The sequence below is a fragment of the Dama dama genome, chromosome 18 (genome assembly GCF_033118175.1).
Source record: "Dama dama isolate Ldn47 chromosome 18, ASM3311817v1, whole genome shotgun sequence".
In the NCBI taxonomy this organism is placed as follows: Eukaryota; Metazoa; Chordata; class Mammalia; order Artiodactyla; family Cervidae; genus Dama; species Dama dama.
The window spans coordinates 82338706-82360115 of NC_083698.1; the positions used below are offsets into that span (position 1 = coordinate 82338706).

Below are 21410 nucleotides of genomic sequence, written 5' to 3' on the forward strand. Positions count from 1 at the left end.
TGAAGGAGCAAAGATCCCAAACAGGAGGGTTGTAATTAAAAACCAAATCACCATTTTCTTTTCTAGTTTCAAAGGGAACTGGTGATCTGGTTTGGGCTAGAAAGCAGGAGTAATCCTGTCTTAGTGAACATGTGCTCAGCTTTCTACATTTCAGAACCAATCATATCACCCCAGGGGAGAATGAACACGTGTATATGTATGACTGAGTCCCTTTGCTGTCCACCTGTAATTATCACAACTTTGTTACCTGGCTACACTCCAGTATAAAATGAAACATTTAAAACAAATCATATCACCCTAAGGAATTGACCATGTAAATATGTCTCTATTAAATTACCTTTGATTCTCATTCCACTGATTTGTTTATCCATATGTCTTCTTCTAGACCTTAGACTGACTTGAAGAAAAACTTATGTTTGTGTTTTCAGCTCTAGAAGTATTGCCCCAAAAATAGTAACTGAGACAATCAGTAGTAGACCCCCTACAAGTCCAGGGAATAGATCAGAAAAAGTCAAAGTTGGATTTAGAAACAACGTTTGTGGCCAGCATTCACTTTCCAATTACCCATCAAACTCATAGACTTATGCTTTTCAAACATGAAATCAGAAGACTAATTCATTAAATATATTTTTGATTTAGAAGATTAATGATTTAGTGATTTAATGAAAGTCATGATGCGTTGTGATGGAATTAGATCTTTGATCTGGAAGATTTTCTCCATTTGGTGTTCTAGAGATCTACCAAATGGAGTCACGGTGAATTAGTTGAAAATAAATATTTTGTGCTAAGCCAATTTGTCAGTCTTTATAGAGATACTGTCTAGGGTCAGCTTCTTTGAAGCTCTCAACATTTTAAATAGATTTCTTAAAGAATCACAGTGACTTCTTGGTATTGAGATGATTATAACCTCAGCAGACGACCACTGAGGAAAGCATTTGCAATACCATTTGGTATTATTAGCATAACTTTTTAAAGTCTTGTCTTGAGGGAGTGGAAAAGAGGGACTTATTTGAAGAGTTTTTAATGTGACTGCCTTGAACACTTTTTAGAATTTTTAGAAATGTGGTGTTTATTGTTTGTTAATGGTGTATGCAAAGTCATGGATACCACATTAATCAAACCGGAGCAAACAAAGACATTTGCTCTACTGTACTTGCATTGCTGATTTTTACCTCTTTCTTGATTTTGGCATTCCTTGGTTTTAATTAGTTGGAAATATCTAAAACAGATGTCAGCTAGGGCCCCCCAACTTTTCAAAGATCTGGCTTCTATTGGCTTAAAGGCCAGCCCTGCCGCTTCATCCACTCGGGTGCTGCCGCCTGTGTAAAGTCCTAAGCCCTCTCCAGGAGTTTTCTAACTTCTCAAGGGGCTTCTCTCTGCCTGCGTCACTTCTTTTGCTCCAGCTTCCTGTCACAACATCTTTGTTTCATCTTGAAGCGGGGAGGGAACCTGCTCATTCGAAAAGAGAATCTACTTAAATCTATAGTAACTGAAAACACTCTTACACAATCTTTCACTGATCTGGACGCAAGATATATTTGATTCCATGCAAATACATCCTTATTTTACATGCAAGATAAAACCTTGAAGAATCAATTGATTAAAAATCAAATATAATTGACTTGTTTGACAGTTTTAATATTTTTTCCATATTGGAGATTGATAATCCACTGGCAGAGACTCATATCATTTTAGTTTAAAGCCTGTAGCTATGTTAGTTTAAAGCCTTTAGCCTTCTATGTGTATGCTTAAAGAGCAGGGGCACTTGCAAGTTTAATGGACTGCTGCAATAAATCTCTTTGCACTATAAATTGATTACCACTTCGTTTTATCTGAATTATAAATTGCCGTGTACTGGAATTAGTTATCTTCAAAAACTCTTATTTAAGCATCACTAAAAAATAAATTAGAAAAAAAAAAGAAAGAATCAGTGTTCAGACTTCTCTGTTTTCAGAAGTTTCCTCACTTGAGACTAATTAAAAAAATAAGTGGAGATTCAGAAAACAGGCAGAAGAAACACAGGAGTAGACTATGTGTTTCTCACAAGCTGTTTATTACAACATTAAAACAATTTATTGTAATTCATGAGTCAACTTTAAGATTTTTTTTAAGCCAAGAATTAAATTTGCTACCTTTAAATAGAAATTTAGTTTTATTATCACTTAACCACTTTTTTTTCTCATTTTAGGTTTTTAATTGGGGTAATAATGTTTCATCATCTACTTCTTTTATATTTTATAAGTTCTGTTAGCTTTCATTGGACAGTTTATTTCAAATTGTTAATGAAGAAAACAATTTTAGTTATCATTATTTTCTCCAAGTAAAATCCATATGTCTTGTCTATATAGCCTTTATCTTGTTTGGAAAGGCCGTGATATAATAGCAAGACTGAGGAAGGTAGATTTATGCAAAAGGCAAACAGGCCTTCAACTCTTTGGGGGAATTTTTTTAACTCTAACCCTTTCTGTTCTTTTCAGAAACATTTCTGGTTTTATTTTGTTTTAAGAGCAATCAAAATGACTACTAATGTCACATAGTTTATTATTACTCAGCAGTCTAATGTTTGAGGAGTCTGGTATCATTAAATTATTCTTTATGTTGCTTTTGGTGAGACCACTGTTTTTATTGGCATTTTCCATTTTCTCATATATGGAATCATCAGGCTAAAATTTTTATGTAATATTGGTTCCCTGAAACCGGCCACCATGCTCTGCAAAGACCTGGAATCAATGGTGCCACGTTAGCCACAGTCCCAGCAGAGCTTTGACTTGCAGAAGCATTCAGTTAGGCCTCCTTCATGCTATTCCCTGGGGTTATTGAGTCTGTGTGCATTTGTGTGTGCATGCTAAGTCACTTCAGTCATGTCCAACTCTTTGCAACCTTTTGGACTGTAACCTGTCAGGCTCCTCTGTCCATGGGATTCTCCAGGCAAGAATACTGGAGTGGGTTGCCATGCCCTCCTCCTGGGGATCTTCCTGATGCAGGGATTGAACCCACGTCTCTTATGTCTCCTGCATTGGTAGGCGGGTTCTTTACCACTAGCACCACCTGGGAAGCTCTATTGGGTCTGTAGTGTAGACCATAGAAGACTGTCACTCTCCCTCCCCTGAAACAAATGCCTAGTTGCACGGTGGCCATGGCGAATGACATGGGAGAGAATGACCTGGCAAGAGGTCCCTTGGGGGAATGTAAACTGTTTCCTCTTGACTGGCAGCGTTGCGATCCTCAACCACCCAAGCCAGAGTCATTAAAGTGACCATTCACGACCCCACTGCTAATAAACTCCCCAGCCCTGAGTTTTTTTCTCTCCCCCTTTCTCTCTCCCCCTGTTTAGATCCTAACTATTCTTCACCCAAAGTGTTGCTCAGACTTGTAATTGACCTGCCATCAATTTTGTCTCTTCAACTCTGTAACCGTAGTTACCTCCATGAAACTTACAGATAACTTTGCCATCTACAACTGAAATCGCTTCAGTAGCCTCCCGGAAAAGTTCAAACCCTTTATCGAGGCATTTAGATCTTCAGTGTCTCCCCACCATACTCAGTCCTCTGTCCTCTCTGCCTTGCCTTTTATATATCATAAAACTTCTGGGTTGTCTTCTCAGATAACCATTCTTTCTCTCTCCTGAATTCATGCCATTCTATCTTCTTGGGTACCTTCAGCCCTGGATTCCTTCCCCACCTTTAATTTGATAATACTTGCCCATCATTTGGGCTTCCCTGGTGGTTCAAATTGTAAAGAATCTGCCTGCAATCTGGGAGACCTGGGTTTGATCCCTGGATTGGGAAGATCTCCTGGAGAAGAGAATGGCCACCTACTTCAGTACTCTTACCTGGAGAATTCCATGGTCAGAGGAGCCAGGTGGGCTACAGTCAGTGGGGTTGCAGAGAGTCAGACATGACTGAGCGGACCCATCATTTAAGACTTATCTCAGGCAACGTGTCATTCAGGAAGCCTTCTTTGTCTCTCATCCCATTTGGGTTAGCTACAACTCTTTTATGTCCCTGGAATATTCTATGCATATCTCTGCTATTATCCTTAGTAGACTGTATTATATTTGACAGTCTTGGGTTTTTGTCTTTTTTTTTTTTTTGATGTCTTGGGTTCTCACTGGAACATGAGTTCTTTGATGAAAGGTGCTGTTTTATTTGTCTTTGAATCTTTTGTACTAGCCGTTTATTCTATCTCACACTGGGCACTCCATAAATATTTGATGAGTGAATAAATGAACAAGTAAAAGCTGTATTTAATGAAATTAAGTTTTGATGGGATCTGCTGCTGCTGCTAAGACGCTTCAGTCGTGTCCAACTCTGTGTGACCCCACAGAAGGCAGCCCACCAGGCTCCCCCGTCCCTGGGATTCTGAAGATGATATAAAACAGAATTCTTAACTGGAGCAATGTATTTGTGATATTCACCCACAGCTTTTGTAATAAACATACACAGCAAAGAGATGGTCTGTATAGGAATTGAACCAGAAACTTTGGTCTAATAGGCTGCATGTTCTGTAATCAAAACATGGAAACAACACTGTAGGAAAATTATCAAAAGTTTTATTAAAAATAAAGTGTTCGCTTGCTCCTTGGAAGGAAAGCTGTAACAAACCTAGTGCTTGCATGCTAAGTCACCTCAGTCCTGCCCAACTCTGTGCGATGTTAGAGACTGCAGCCCGCCAGGCTCCTCTGTCCTTGTTTCTCTCCAGGCAAGAGTACTGGAGTGGGTTGCCTTGCCCTTCTCCAGGGTTCCAACCCAGGGATCGAATCCGTGTCTCTTATGTCTCCTGTATTGGCAGGCGGGTTCTTTACTACTAGCACCACCTGGGAAGCCCTAGACAGTGTATTAAAAAGTAAAGAGATCACTTTGGGAACAAAGATCCATATAGTTAAAGCTATGGTTTTTCCAGTAGTCATGTATGGATGTGAGAGTTGGACCATAAAGAAGTCTGAGTGCCAAATAATTGATGTTTTTGAATTGTGGTGCTGGAGAAGACTCTTGAGAGTCTTTTGGACTGCAAAGAGATCAAATCAGTCAATCCTAAAGGAAGTCAACCCTGAATATTCATTGGAAGGACTGATGCTGAAGCTGAAGCTCCAGTCCTTTGGCCACCTGATGTGAAGATCCAACTCACTGGAAAAGGCCCTGATGCTGGGAAAGACTGAAGACAAAAGAGAATGAAAGAGGATGAGATGGTTGGATGGCATCACTGACTCAATGGTCATGAATCTGAGCAAACTCCAGGAGGTAGTGAAGGACAGGGGAGCCAGGTATGCTGCAGTCCATGGGGTTGCAAAGAGCCGCACACTACTTAGCAACTGAATAGCAATTACAAATGGAAAGATCTCAGGTTATATCTGTGTCTCAGACTTCAACCCTGAATCTCTGATCCTCCTAGCAAAAGTAGAAAACAGAGCCTCAGTCGTGCACCATACCGATGATAAGTGTGAGGGCGGTGAGCTTTGAGTGCACACACGGTGGTGGTGTCCCCGTCCACTGCCGCCGCTGTTCTCTTGTGCTGCTGTTTCCTCGCTGAAAGAGTTTGGTTCTTCATTTGTCAGAGGAGGGGAGGACTTAGTGACCACAGACGAGTTTACAGTGACTCTAGAGCAACTTGCACAGCTAATCCACAAGAGTGTTTTCTCAAACCAAGGAGTAATTTCCAAGGATGTTTTGGAGTCTGTATTTGCCATCTCCCTTGTAATAGTCGGGCTGCAGCAACAATGAAATCTTGCGCCGTATCTCTCTCATCATTCCCTAGATAGTTTGCCTGCGTTTCATTGAGGTCAGATAGTTAAGAGCAGATGCTCCACTCCGTGGCTGATTCATGTCAATGTATGACAAAACCCACGGCAATGTTGTGAAATGGTTGGCCTCCAACTAATAAAAATAAATGAAAAAAAAAACAGAGCAGATGCTCCACTGAAGTCCTGCAGTTAATCAGTCGTCACTGCCTTCAGTCTCAATCCTGAGTATTAAACACAGTGGACTCATTTGGAGAGAATCAGGCAAATATAAAGGTCATAATGTTAATCACAGAGTTACCTAAAGCCTGAACCTTTTCTTTCTTTTAGAGGTGATGGCTTTTTGGCAGGTGATGATAGAGCAACAAAAACCCCTCGTGGTTTCTGGGGGTTGCTGAATTTCAGCAGTGACTTTTCTGATTTTGATTAAGTATTTGATACCAGGCTATAACAGTGAAAACACTGCAACACTGGGCTTCACTGTTGGCAGTTTTATCATTTTATAACAAAATGAAGGATGACAGATGACTCTGTGGTTGTAACTGTTTAATGACTTTTTAAAAAATTTATGTTTCTCTCCCTCCACCAGATTTGAGACTGGGGGTTGGGAGGGAGCTTCAATACTCTATATCCAGAGTCTCTAGTTCCCTGACCTTCTGTTATCCCATCACACAGATCCTACTGATCTCCATAGTGGGACTGCAACTCTCTACCTGCTCTACTTGTCCACCAGGAATACTAAATTTACAAAAACAAAAGCCCACACAGACACACTTTACAGTGCTGCCTCGACAAGTTCTTGGTTGCCCACACCAGTGGAGCCCTCAGTGTTTTCCATGAGTCTTGAATATCCACAATTTCATTTTCCACCAGTTGCCTCAAGCCCATTCTCTTACTTGCATCTCTCCCACAGCCAATGTATCCTGCTTCCAGTTTTCCTGAGAGAATAGAGAGAAGGGTTAAGGAAATTCATACTATCTGCCAGTATCTTTACATGTATTATCTCATTTAATTTACACAGTGTGAGAGACAGAGATGATTGTTCCTATAACAGAGAAGGTAACTGAGGCTCAATGAATGGTGCTTATAAATGATGGCCCTGGGATTGAACCGTAGTCGGCTCAACTACCAACCTCTTTTCCTTCCATGGGATGAGATTCTACTCCACACCTGAAGCTCTGTGGTTTGAACCATCAGATTTCTTATTCCTCCATCTCTAAATGTTTGCAAATCCATATTTCCTTGATTTTTTTAAATGTTTCTTTTCCTCTCATAAGCTATAATCCTCCATCCATGGTTTACCTTCCTCCCTTAGGGAGACCTCAATCATGGACCTCACATTATTCAAGCTCCTTCTTGTAATAACTCTTTGGCCTCTTTATATATGCATGCTTAAATTTCAGTCTTAAAAAAAAAGCATTCCTCATGCTTGCATCAGTCTTTGTATGCTGCCCTATCTTCTTACTTCATAACAAGCTTTAAAAAGCTCTTTTTTGATGCTACTCTGTCATCTCTAATTTAATCTTCTGCCTACTGTAGTCTAAATTTCAGATCCACCATTTCATTTAAATAATTTTATTCTAAGAATACAGGATTTGGAGTTAAGAAATAACCCACTCCCATAGTTGTTCTTCAGTCATGACCCTGTGGGCTTTCTAATATGTGTGATGTTTACTTTGGGATAATCTCTTATTGCTGGAACCATCCTTCTATGACTTTCAGGATAAGGTTTTCTTCTAAATTTGCAATTCTCTTTCAGGCCACTTATTCTTAATTTCTTTGGGTACTTCCTCCTTCCCTTGGAGTCCCTAAATGTTAATACTCTTCACTGTCTTATCATTAACCTTCTTGCTTGTTAACTTGAAGTATTTCATCCATATTCATGGTTTTAAATTGTCCCCTCATGCTGTGTTCCCCAGTACCTATCTGTAGTCCAGACTTCTTAATGGCTCCCAGACTCATATTTTTGATTGCCTAACCAACTTCATGGAAATCTCAGTCTGCAGATCCAAATCCAGGTGCAGAGTCTTCCTTTTCATCCATCCTCTCTATCAGTGGAATAGGTACCATGATACACCCAGGTGTGCTCCAGCCAGGATCTTGGGGGTCGTTCTTTGCCTATCTCCCTTTTTCATTTCTCCGGTGGCTTAGATGGTAAAGAATCTGTCTGCAGTGCAGGAGATTTGTGTTTGCTCCCTGGATGAGAAAGATCCCCTGGAGAAGGGAATGGCTACCCACTCCAGTATTCTTCAGAGCCTGGAGAATTCCATGGACAAAGGAGCCTGGCAGGCTACAGTCCGTGGGGTCGAAAAGTCAGACACGACTAAGCAACTAACACTTGCACTTTCAGTTCTTTCTCACTTTCAAATGAAAGTCATTTAAACATTCCTAAATCCTTGCAATGGCATCCTACTTTTAGTCTTCAATTCTATTGTGTTGATTTGTACCCCACATGATTGCCTGCCTTAATTCTTCTTTCCTTCTCTATAGGCTTCATTTCATTTCAGATTAAAGCACTGGTTCATTGTGACTCACTGTGAATACCATTCTACTTGTTCTGCACATTGATTTCATTTATACCCACCACATATTATCAGGTTGTGATTACTTACCTTCAGAGTAATAATATTCTACTGTGTCTTCATCTTGTGTTTTTATTTTTTTCTGTGGTCTGGAAAAACTTAAGTTGTTTATTACATTGTGCATGTTTATGTGCTCAGTCATGTCCTACTCATTGCAACCCTACGGACTATAGCCTGCCAAACTCCTCTGTCCATGGGATTTTCCAGGCAAGAGTACCGGGGTGAGTTGCCATTGCCTCCTCCAGGGGATCTTCCTGACCAAGGGATTGAACTTGTAATTCCTTTGTCTCCTGCATTGCGGGTAGATTCTTTACCACTGAGCCATTATTACATTTTAGAGCAGTAATTTTTATTGTTATTATTATCTGATATTTTTGTTTGTTTATCTCAGATTTTTCCAAGTTGGTAAAGTTGACATGTACACACTGCTATGTTTAAAATGGATAACCAACAAGGTCCTACTGTATAGTACAGGGAACTCGGCTCAGTGTTATGTGACAGCCTGGATGGGAGGGGGGTTTGGGGGAGAATGGATACATGTTTATATATGACTGAATCCCTTCACTGCTCACCTGAAATTATCACAACACTGTTATTTGGCTATTCAGTTCAGTTCAGTTCAGCCTCTCAGTTGTGTCCAACTCTTTGCAACCCCATGGACTGCAGCACACCAGACCTCGCGTCCATCACCAACTCCCAGTTTACCCAAACTCATGTCCATTGAGTCAGTGATTCCATCCATCCAACCATCTTATCCTCTGTCATCCCCTTCTCCTTCTGTCTTCTATCTTTCCCAGCATCAGGGTCTTTTCCAATGAGTCAGTTCTTCGCATCAGGTGGCCAAGGTATTGGAGTTTCAGCTTCAGCATCAGTCCTTCCAATGAACACTCTGGACTGATCTCCTTTAGGATGGACTGTTTGGATCTCCTTGCAGTCCCCGGGAATCTCAAAAGTCTTCTCTTAACACCACAGTTCAAAAGCATCAGTTCTTCGGTGCTCAGCTTTCTTTATAGTTCAACTCTCACATCCATATATGACTACTGGAAAAACCATAGCCTTGACTAGATGGACCTTTGTTGACAAAGTAATGTCTCTACTTTGTAATATGCTGCCTGGGTTGGTCATAACTTTCCTTTCAAGGAGTAAGCATCTATTGATTTCACAGCTGCAGTCACCATCTGCAGTGATTTTGGAGCCCCCGAAAATAAAGTCAGCCACTGTTGCCACTGTTTCCCCATCTATTTGCCATGAAGTGATGGGACCAGATGCCATGATCTTAGTTTTCTGAATGTTGAGCTTTAGGCCAACGTTCTCACTCTCTTTCACTTTCATCAAGAGGCTCTTCAGTTCTTCACTTTCTGCCATAAGGGTGGTGTCACCTGCATATCTGAGGTTATTGATATTTCTCCTGGCAATCTTCATTCCAGCTTGTGCTTCATCCAGCTCAGCATTTCTCATGATGTACTCTGCATATAAGTTAAATAAGCAGAGTGACAAGATGCAGCCTTGACATACTCCTTTTCCTGTTTGGAACCAGTCTGTTGCTCCGTGTCCAGTTCTAACTGTTGCTTCCTGACCTGCATACAGGTTTCTCAGGAGGCAAGTCAGGTGGTCTGGTATTCCCATCTCTTTCACAATTTTCCACAGTTTGTTGTGATCCACACAGTCAAAGGCTTTGGCATAGTCAATAAAGCAGAAATAGATGTTCTTCTGGAACTCTCTTGCTTTTTCAGTGATCCAGTGGATGTTGGCAATTTGATCTCTGGTTCCTCTGCCTTTTCTAAAACCAGCTTGAACATCTGGAAGTTCACGGTTCATGTATTGTTGAAGCCTGTCTTGGAGAATTTTGAGCATTACTTTGCTAGTGTTTGAGATGAGTGCAATTGTGTGGTCGTTTGAACATCCTTTGGCGTTGCCTTTCTTTGGGATTGGAATGAAAACTGACCTTTTCCAGTCCTGTGACCACTGCTGAATTTTCCAAATTTGCTGACATATTGAGTGCAGCACTTTCACAGCATCATCTTGGATTTGAAATAGCTCAACTGAAATTCCATCACCTCCACTAGCTGTGTTTTTAGTGATGCTTCCTAAGCCCCCTTGGCTTCACATTCCAGGATGTTTGGCTCTAGGTGAGTGATCACACCATCATGATTATCTGGGTCATGAAGATCTTTTTTGTACAGTTCTTCTGTGTATTCTTGCCACCTCTTCTTAATATCTTCTGCTTTTGTTAGTTCCCTACCATCTGTCCTTATTGAGCCCATCTTTGCATGAAATGTTCCCTTGGTATCTCTAATTTTCTTGAAGACATCTCTAGTCTTTCCCATTCTATTGTTTTCCTCTATTTCTTTGCACTGATCATTGAGGAAAGCTTTCTTATCTCTCCTTTATATTCTTTGGAACTCTGCATTCAAATGGGTATATCTTTCCTTTTCTTCTTTGCTTTTTGCTTCTCTTCTAAAAAAGAAAAAGTCATAAAATTTTAGACAGTAACTTGGAAGTAAATTTCTAATCACTACCTCTATTTATTTATACTGAACTTTAGCTGATAATCTTCTTTGATATCATAGTTCTTAAGGAAATCTTGTGCTAGCCTTTTCCTGTATAAATTGATAACTACCTTCCTTGACGTTTGTAACCCTCTGTCAGTTGGATGTATCTGCCAGGCTTGCAAAGCTTCTCTGCTGCCCTAATGTCAGCATCCCATTAGGGCAGGTAATAATGGAAAATGCCATCTTGACTAAACAACGTGTCATGCTGAAATTGTTTACATTTTATCTGCTTTCAGCACATTTTTAATAGCAACCATAATTTATATTTGCCAACTGCTTTGATCTCTCTAGGTCTGGAAACCTCTCTTTAACCAAAACCATAAGCTGGCATGCTGATTTGTGCTTATAAAAATACATCCTTGTTCTTGTTCTCAATGTGGAATGTTACCTCGGACATCTTTATTCCTTTGCATTCAAATTATGTGAAGACATTTACTGGTGTGACATGAAATTACTCAATGACTGTTACTCAGTACTTTGGGAGTTTATTTTCTTATCTTTGAGGAAGCCCACTTTCTAAAGCAGCTGATTATGTCATCTGAAAAGTGTTTAAATACCTAAATATATTTATCTATTTTGCTGGAGTACAGTTATATGCTATAGTTTTATTGAAAGTAACACTGATTTACTTCATTTCCGTATTTACATTAACTGAAATTTGAATCTATGACATCTCACTGCTGATAGCTTTGTGCTATTTCAGTGACTTATACATTTAGCTTTTGGTGTATTTGTTAGTACCTATGAAGCAAGTTCAGTGTACTTTATAAAGCTTTGATTTATGGCATATGGAATCTTGAGAGGACTTTATTCAAAGCAGTTACTTGCATTAATGCCACAATCATTACTGTAGTCTACATTTTAATATTATATTTATATTTGCCTCTTAATAATATTTTACATGTAAATATGTACAGACACAACTGTTTTCTTACATCAAAACCTGGACTAGACAAGAAATCCATTAAGATTAAAAGCAGTATATGTGTTTCTTAACAATATCTTGATTTTTAAAGAATCAGTTCCAAGTCTTCTGTTATTCAAATCTTGCTAAATATCAGTAATTTATGGTAACCTTGAAAAGAAATAAACATTGGGATTTTAAATCATGTTTATATGAATTTCAGTGGATCTTTGCTGAATGCCTTATATACTATATTTTAATTATTGTATTCATTTTTCTGATACTGAAAGGTTAGACGCAAGAATCATGTGAAAAAGAGGGGAACAATGATTTTTTTTTCTTTGATTTTCATTTTTATCATTTTCTCACTTTTCAAATATTAAAATCTGCATTGGTATTTTACTCACCCTTCTTTATTTTAAACTCTAGTTTTCCCCAGTTGATATTTTTATGTTGGAGACTGATGGAGTAATAAATACTTCCCTACACAGAATGATTTTTAGAATGTGTTCCTATTTACAAGGTATGTAGTTCAAAGATATTGAAGTACAGGTAGCTGTAGATGTTTTATTGAACTATTTGTTCATTCAGGAAATATTTATTTAGGCCTTAAGTGCCAGGTTCTAAGAAAGGTGCTGTGAAATTACAGTATGAGCAAGAAACAGAAGCATACTCTATTCCAAATAGATACAGGCTATCTCAGCCATTCAGGCTTCTGCAGCAAAATACCACAGACTGGTGGCTTATAAACAGCAGAAGTTGATTTGTCACAGTTCTGAAGAACTGAAAGTCTAAGATCAAGGTACCAGCAGACTTTGTGTCTAGTGAGGGCTGCTTCTTAGATCACTGTTTTTTCACTGTAACCTCACATTTAGAAGGGGTGAGGGATCTCTCTGGGGTCTCTTTAATAAGGGCACTAATCCTGGATGTCAGCCAGAGCCCTTATGACCGAATCACCTCCTAAAGGCCCCACCTCCAAATGCTATCACGTGGGGATTAGGATTCTAACATATGAATTCTGGAGGTGCTTACACATTCAGTCCATTGCACTGGGATTGGGCTTCGCTGGTGGCTTGGACAGTAGAGTCTGCCTGCAATGCTGGAGACCTGGGTTCAATCCCTGGACCAGGAAGATCCCCTGGAGAAGGAAATGGCAATCCATTCTGGTATTCTTGCCTGGAAAATTCCATGGACAGGGGAGCCTGGCGGGCTACACGTCCATGGGGTCGCAAAGAGTTGGACATGACTGAGCAACTAACTTTATCAAATCAGATGAAGACACATAGAAGATGCCAGTGGAAGTGTCCACGTATTATGCAGCCTCCCTCTCCCTGCTCATCCTGCGTTCCGGACAGAAGGCAGCAGTGAGCTCCTTAGCGTGCCGAAGCCTCAGTGCCTCCCACTGGCCTCTCTAACTACATCTGATCACAGCCTGCCTTTCCGTCTCCCTCGGTAGGAAGAGAGGCATTTACTCCCTGCTCACTTCTCTCTGAGCATTGCCTGCACTTTTCTCCCACAGTGAGTTTGCTCAGGCTCATCACCCAACCAGACATGCTCTCAGTTGCCCTCTGCCTTCTGGATTCTGTCCATCCCTCAAAACCTGCATGGCGTGCTTTGATAACTGTGTTTACCTTCTCTCATCCCGTCTACTCCTTTATGCACTTGTCTTATTTTTTATTGAACACACTCCCAACCTTCTGGAATGCAAAAATAAACAAAGATGAAACAAACTTGAACTCATGCATATTTCCTACAGAGCCTACAATTGCTTTCCATTCTGCTTGGAATCAAGAGTGCACAGGATGTAAATACTGGATGTATTCGCTTGGTGTTCAAACTTTATTGCCCAAGCACTTAATCTGTCTACCGTGTGCCAGACCCAGAGTTTGGCGATAAGATATAGATGTAATAGATAGGTTGACAAACAACATACAGTCTGCGAAGTGCTCCAATAGAGGTGAGCGCAGGAAATTCATAGGGGTGGTACTCATTCAGGTGAGTCAATAAATGCATGAAAGAATGGACGACTATGTGAATGAATAATTTATTTTAATTCTCCAGAGCTGTCATTTAGTAGTCTGCAGTCCTCCTGATGGTAAATCACCTTGCTAATCTTCTGCTGCAATGACAATGCATATCCTAATTTCTTCCTTCACAACATTTGTTAATAACACTCAAGTGATACAGTATAGTTCTAATGAATTCTGTACACCTGCTTTCTTGGATACATCATCCTGGCTTTAATTACTACATGGACTGCGGTCTCCAACTGCAAAATTAAAAACATTAATTTGGGACTTTTAAAAATAATATTTAAGCATAGAGTTAAATATTGCTTCATTATCAAAACAGCTAAAGTGTATTTAATGCTTCTTTGATTTATATTTCATCCTTGTGCACAATTTTAACACAGTTTTCTTTCCCTGGATTTCTACTTATGAGTATCTGAAACATCCTTTTTTCAGAGTCCATTGCAAAAAGAATATCAAGGGCTTATATTTTTGGACTTTTTCTGTTTTACAGCCTTTTCACTGAAAAATTTCTTTTCGCTATTCTAGCTCTTTTGTCTTTTAATCACAGAAATTAAGGAGGCTTCCAGAACCTATGCTATAGTTGGCATGATGAGCTAGTAGGTGATTTAAATTGAGTCCATACTCAGTATAGTCATTTGGTACACTTCAAACGTAATCCAGTGACTCAGGATCATTTACTGTCAGACAGCGCACAGTTTGGACATCAGATCTTTCTTGAGATCCTTTAGCAGAAGTTTAGTGGGGACTACTCAACAAAATTGTCATATAACAGACAGGTAGATGTGGCCTGCAGTTGAATTTAGAAATGATCTTTAGTTGGTCAGTTTTCTTTCTTTCTTTTTCTCTTATTGTCATCCTGTGTTAGACCCCTGTGAGCTCATACTAATAAAACAAAAGACATTTAACATTTTTTTGTCTGATTCGGTCATTCAACAAACATTTATTGAATACCTACTACGTGCCAGGCTTTTCTCTAGATGCTAGATTGTGGAAACAAATAAATGAACATAATTAGTATCTTGTGCTGTGCTGTTGCTTCAGTGATGTCCGACTCTTTGTGACCCCATGAACTATTATAGCCCATCAAACTCCTCTGTCCATGGGATTCTCCAGGCAAGAATACTGGAGTGGGTTGCCATGCCTTTCTCCTGGCAATCTTCCCCACCCAGGGATTGAACCCACATCTCTTAGGTCTTCTGCATTGGCAGGCAGATTCTTTACCACTCGCAACCTGCTGCTGCTAAGTCACTTCAGTTGTGTCCGACTCTGTGCAACCCCATAGATGGCAGCCCACCAGGCTCCCCCATCCCTGGGATTCTCCAGGCAAGAACAATGGAGTGGGTTGCCATTTTCTTCTCCAATGCATGAAAGTGAAAAGTGAAAGTGAAGTCACTCAGTCATGTCCGACTCTTCACGACCCCATGGACCACAGCCTACCAGGCTCCTCCATCCATGGGACTTTCCAGGCAAGAATACTGGAATGGGGTGCCATGGCCTTCTCCGTAGTGCAACCTAGGAAGCCCCAATTACTAACTTAGGAGAAGAAAAATAAAATAAGGAGAAGTGATTGAGAATTGCTGAGGAAAGGAAGTGTATTTTATACAGATTGTTCAGAGAAAGCCTCTCTCTAAAGAGATACATTTGGATAGAGACCTGATCAAAAGAAGCCTTGTGGACAAATGGGGCAGAAGATTCCAGAAAGAGTGAGTGGCAGCAAGTGGCAAGCCCTGAGGCTTCTCATGCTTAAGGAACAGAAAAGGAGTCAGTATGGCTGGAATAGAGAGTCATCACCACAGAGTGGCAGAAAATGAGATCCGAGTGGATGTGACTGGTGACATACAGGGTCTGTCAGCCCTGGGAAAGAGTCTGTATATTATATTCTAATTTGAAGAGGCATTGGAATGACCTAAGTCAAGGAGTTATGCATAATCTAATATGTGTTTTAAAAGATGACTAGCTACAGATTGCATTAGTTTTTTTATGCCACACAGTGAATTACAACAAATTTAGTAGCTTCACCTGTATGTATTATCTCATGGTAGACATGGGTCACTTTGTTGTTGTTTAGTTGCTAAGTCATGTCTGACTCTTTGAGACCCCATGGACTGCAGCATACCAGGCTTCCTTGTCCTTCACTGTCTCCCAGAGTTTGCTCAAACTCATGCCCGTTGAGTCTATGATGCCATCCAACCATCTCATCCTCTGTTGCCCCCCTTCTACCCTCAGTCTTTCCCAGCATCAGGGTCTTTTTCCAGTGAGTCAGCTCTTCTCATCAGGTGGCCAAAGTATTGGAGCTTCAGCTTCAGCTTTAATCCTTCCAGTGAATATTCAGGACTGATCTTTAAGACTGACTGATTTGATCTCCTTGTTGTCCAAGGGACTCTTAAGAGTATTCTTCACCACCACAGTTTGAAAACATCAATTCTTCAGTATTTAGCCTTCTTTATGGTCCATCTCTCACATCCATACATGACTACTGGATAGGTCTAAGTCAGTGTTTGTCAAAATTTAATGTGTGTAAGAATCTCCTGCAGATTGTGTAAAAATGTAGATTCTGACTTGGTGAGGCTGCAGTGGAGACCTGACTCTCCTAACGATCTCCTAGTTGATGGTGATGCGGCTTGTGGAGCAGCAAGACTTACAGGCCAGGAATGAGGGTAGCATGGACTTGGGCGCTTACAGTGGAGATGAGAAATGACCTATAAGGAAATATTTTGAAGGTAGAACCCAGAGGGCTTACTGAGGAGGAAACAGAGGCACTAGGATGACTTCTATGTTTAGGAATGACAGTGAACGTAGGAGGCACTTGTAGGGCAGAAATCAAGTGTTCAGTTTTGGATGTGCTAAGTTAGAATCCACATAAAGATGAGCACAGAATATTATGGACAAACAGGTTATAAATCATATTTATTGTTACTAGAGACTTAACATTTTGTGTTTCTGTGCATCACAACTATAAGACTCTTCCTAAGTGTGCTCAGAATTTATTGTACTGTTTTTAAAAATTAGAGCAATAGGAAGGGCTTTATTGATTCCTACTGCAGTTTCTCTCTCTTGTTTCTCTTACAATGACATGAGTAAAACAAGCAATGCTTTCTTGTCTCCATGCCAAAGTTCTTTACAGTGAAATTAACATAGTATTATTACTCAATTCTTTAAAGCTGTTCCTAGAAGCCAAGATGTGCATCACTATGCATATTTAAAGCATATTGTATTCAAGCACTCTCTAAGCTTAGAGCTAAGATTTTAAAACAAAATAAGTTTTCAGCACCTATTATTGATTCTGGTGAATGCCTCACTAGGAGATGAATTGCCTAATTTTTCCAGGCTATGCAGGCAGTTCCATGGTGTGATTAATTATTATTTCTTCCTTGGGTTAAATTATGCAAAATGAGCTTTAGCACACCATGACAGCTTGCATGAAAGTCATCTTCACTGATTCCCTTATCCCAGAAAGATGGTAAAGACTAGAGTTGTATGGATGGTATGTTTTCTTATAAATTCTCTGAACATCAATCGTTTAAATCTTGGCCTTGCCCATACTCATGTTCAAAAAGAAAACCATTTGAAAGGAAGAAGCTGAAAATGGTGCTGCTACCTGCTCTTTCATGGACTGGCTGTGGAATGCTAGAGTTTAGCCAGAGAAGAGGTTGAGACTTGGATCCGCAACATTTCATGTATTTTAATAAATGAACATTAAATAAGACATACCCATTCTTAGCACTGCGTGGGTACTTAGCTCAGTTGATATCCAGTGAGGTAAGGTTATGAGAGATGGTTTATGGCTTCAGGTAGTGTTGAAATAAAGGCATTACAGGGCAATTTTGGTTGAGAGGACTGTTCATTCTGTGGAACAGATGAAAATTCACTTCACGGTAAACAAAATTCTGGAAAGCCCTGTTTTATTTGTCTTCTTGGTAAACAATAAAATCTGTTAAGTTTTATGACCAGAAAAAAAGAAGAGAGAGAAGGGAAAAGAAAGAGATATTTCAAAGATAGCCCAGATGATTACGTTTTTATAAATGAGACCCTGAGCAGGTAGAAATTTGGGCTTCCCTGATGGCTCAGATGGTAAAGAATCTGCCTGCAATGCAGGAGACTGGGGTTTGACCCCTGGGTCAGGAAGATCCCCTGGAGAAGGGAATGACTATCTACTCCAGTATTCTTGCCTGGAGAATTTCATGGACAGAGGAGCCTGGTGGGCTACAGTTCATGGGATTGCAGAGTCGGACACGACTGAGTGATTAATACACAACACACACACAGATGGAAATTAAGCCAAATCAGTCAATGGCTGTGATGACACGCAGTCTATAGCCTCCCACCTTCACCCGTGGAGAGTGCTAAGGAAGTCAGATCAGAATCTAACTCCTATCAACTGGACATGTTTTAATCTGGAACCCTGGGCGAGGACTAACATCCAATAAGACAGATTGATTTTCTGTGGATTTGTAAGAGTGTGATGGCTAGACAAGGGTCTTGTTGACCCCTTCTCTTGTTCTTATGGTGTACCATATTAAAACCCAGAATCTAAATCTAGGAATCCGGTTGTTTCTCAATATCAGAGAGGGATTGTTCCAGGATTCCTTCAGATACCAAAATTTGTGGATGTGCAAGTCCCTTATATAAAATGGCATACTATTTTCATCTCACCTATATACATGCTTCCATAGTCTTCAGATCATCTCTAGATTATTTATAATAGCTAATACAATGGGGCACACATTGTACAGGAGACAGGCATCAAGACCATCCTCAAGAAAAAGAAAGGCAAAAAAACAAAATGGCTCTCTGAGGAGGCCTTACAAATAGCTGTGAAAAGAAGAGAAGCAAAAAAAAAAAAAAAAAAAAAGGAGGAAAGGAAAGATATACCCATTTGAATGCAGAGTTCCCAAGAATAGCAAGAAGAGATAAGAAAGCCTTCCTCAATGATCAGTGCAAAGAAATAGAGGAAAACAATAGAATGGGAAAGACTAGAGATCTCTTCAAGAAAATTAGAGATACCAAGGGAACATTTCATGCAAAGATGGGTTCAGTAAAGGATAGAATGGTAGGGAACTAACAGAAGCAGAAGATATCAAGAAGAGGTGGTAAGAATACTCAGAAGAACTGTACAAAAAAGATCTTCATGACCCAGATAATCACGATGGTGTGATCACTCACCTAGAGCCAAACATCCTGGAATGTGAAGTCAAGTGGGCCTTAGGAAGCATCACTAAAAACACAGCTAGTGGAGGTGATGGAATTTCAGTTGAGCTATTTCAAGTCCTAAAAGATGATGCTGTGAAAGTGCTGCACTCAGTATGCCAGCAAATTTGGAAAACTCAGCAGTGGCCACAGGACTGGAAAAGGTCAGTTTTCATTCCAATCCCAGAGAAAGGCAACGCCAAAGGATGTTCAAACGACCACACAATTGCACTCATCTCAAACACTAGCAAAGTAATGCTCAAAATTCTCCAAGACAGGCTTCAACAATACATGAACCATGAGCTTCCAAATGTTCAAGCTGGTTTTAGAAAAGGCAGAGGAACCAGAGATCAAATTGCCAACATCCGCTGGATCACTGAAAAAGCAAGAGAGTTCCAGAAGAACATCTATTTCTGCTTTATTGACTATGCCAAAGCCTTTGACTGTGTGGATCACAACAAACTGTGGAAGATTCTGAAAGAGATGGGAATACCAGACCACCTGACTTGCCTCTTGAGAAACCTGTATGCAGGTCAGGAAGCAACAGTTAGAATTGGACATAGAACAACAGACTGGTTCCAAATAGGGAAAGGAGTACATCGAGGCTGTATCTTGTCACCCTGCTTTTTTAACTTATATGCAGAGTATATCATGAGAAATGCTGGGCTGGGAGAAGCACAAGCTGGGATAAAGATTGCTGGGAGAAATATCAATAACTTCAGATATGCAGGTGACACCACCCTTATGGCAGAAAGCGAAGAACTAAAGAGCCTCTTGATGAAAGTGAAAGATGAGAGTGAGAACGTTGGCTTAAAGCTCAACATTCAGAAAACTAAGATCATGGCATCTGGTCCCATCACTTCATGGCAAATAAATGGGGAAACAGTGGAAACAGTGGCAGACTTTATTTTTGGGGGTCCCAAAATCACTGCAAATGGTGACTGCAGCCATGAAATTAATAGACGCTTACTCCTTAGAAGGAAAGTTATGACCAACCCAGACAGCATATTACAAAGCAGAGACATTACTTTGTCAACAAAGGTCCATCTAGTCAAGGCTATGGTTTTTCCAGTAGTCATATATGGATGTGAGAGTTGAAATATAAAGAAAGCTGAACACAGAAGAATTGATGCTTTTGAACTGTGGTGTTGGAGAAGACTCTTGAGATTCCCTTGGACTGCAAGGAGATCCAACCAGTCCATCCTAAAGATCAGTCCTGAGTGTTCATTGGAAGGACTGATGTTGAAGCTGAAACTCCAATACTTTGGCCAGCTGATGTGAAAAACTGACTTGTTTGAAAAGACCCTGATGCTGGGAAAGATTGAAGGCAGGAGTAGAAGGGGACGACAGAGGATGAGATGGCTGGATGGAATCACCGACTCAATGGACATGAGTTTGAGTGAACTGCGGGAGTTGGTGATGGACAGGGAAGTCTGGCGTGCTGCAGTCCATGGGGTCACAATGAGTAGGACAGGACTGAGGGACTGAACTGAACTGAACACATGTAAATGCTGTGTAAACAGTTGCATATACAATGTAAATGCTATGTAAATAGTTGTCAGCACTTGGCAAATTAAAGTTTCCTTGGAACATTCTGGAGTTTTTTCCCAAATATTTTTGCTCTGATGTTTGTTGAATTTGCAGTTGTGAAACCCCTGAATACAGAGGACCAATTGTAATTGTTTTTAAGAATTGGTTTAAAGATGTCTCAGTTTTTCCCAATGTTGCGTCTATTTTTATGTAACATTAACTACTTTATAAACATAAAATTTAGCTTTTGCATAATTATTTAAAAACAAAACTTATTGCCATTTTTTCCCCTAGGAGCATTGAATCAAAAAAATTGGGGAAAGAAATATCCAACATGTAATAGCCCCAAACAGTCTCCTATCAATATTGATGAAGATCTTACACAAGTAAATGTGAATCTTAAGAAACTTAAATTTCAGGATTGGGATAAAACATCTTTGGAAAACACATTCATTCATAACACTGGGAAAACAGGTAAAATACTTGCATTTTATTTCCGATTTTAATATGTTTATCAGACTTAGAGTGTGTTTAGATTATTTCCATTATATTTTTCTTTGAATGATGTAGTATGAACTGGATAGAAACTATAGGTACAAGAAATCAAATAGAAAATTGGAAATTTAGACCTTTTGAAATGTGTACAAAAAATTAAATAGCCAAAGTCATAATGTTCTCCAGTAATATAGCAATAAAGATGCCTCCACAGGAAGAGCTAATAAGGATAACATAATATATAGCTAGTTAACTTAATAACTATATCACTGGTTAGTCACTTAGTCAATCAGAATTTCTTTTTCTTGGGCATTTTATTTGATTTTTTCTACTGTATGTTATGTTCAATATTTGGGTGTGAAAAAAGCAATCTACTAAAATTGAATTTTA

General features: G+C 39.8%; 1 protein-coding gene across 3 annotated transcripts in view; it reads left to right on the forward strand.

The window, feature by feature from the left end:
• Positions 1-21410, forward strand: part of PTPRZ1 (protein tyrosine phosphatase receptor type Z1) — a 192537-nt gene that overhangs the window by 83742 nt on the left and 87385 nt on the right. For all 3 annotated transcript variants that reach the window (XM_061166387.1, XM_061166388.1, XM_061166389.1), the window contains exon 3: positions 20820-20999. In XM_061166387.1, the coding sequence (XP_061022370.1) occupies positions 20820-20999 (180 nt within the window). The remainder of the gene's footprint in view (positions 1-20819; positions 21000-21410) is intronic.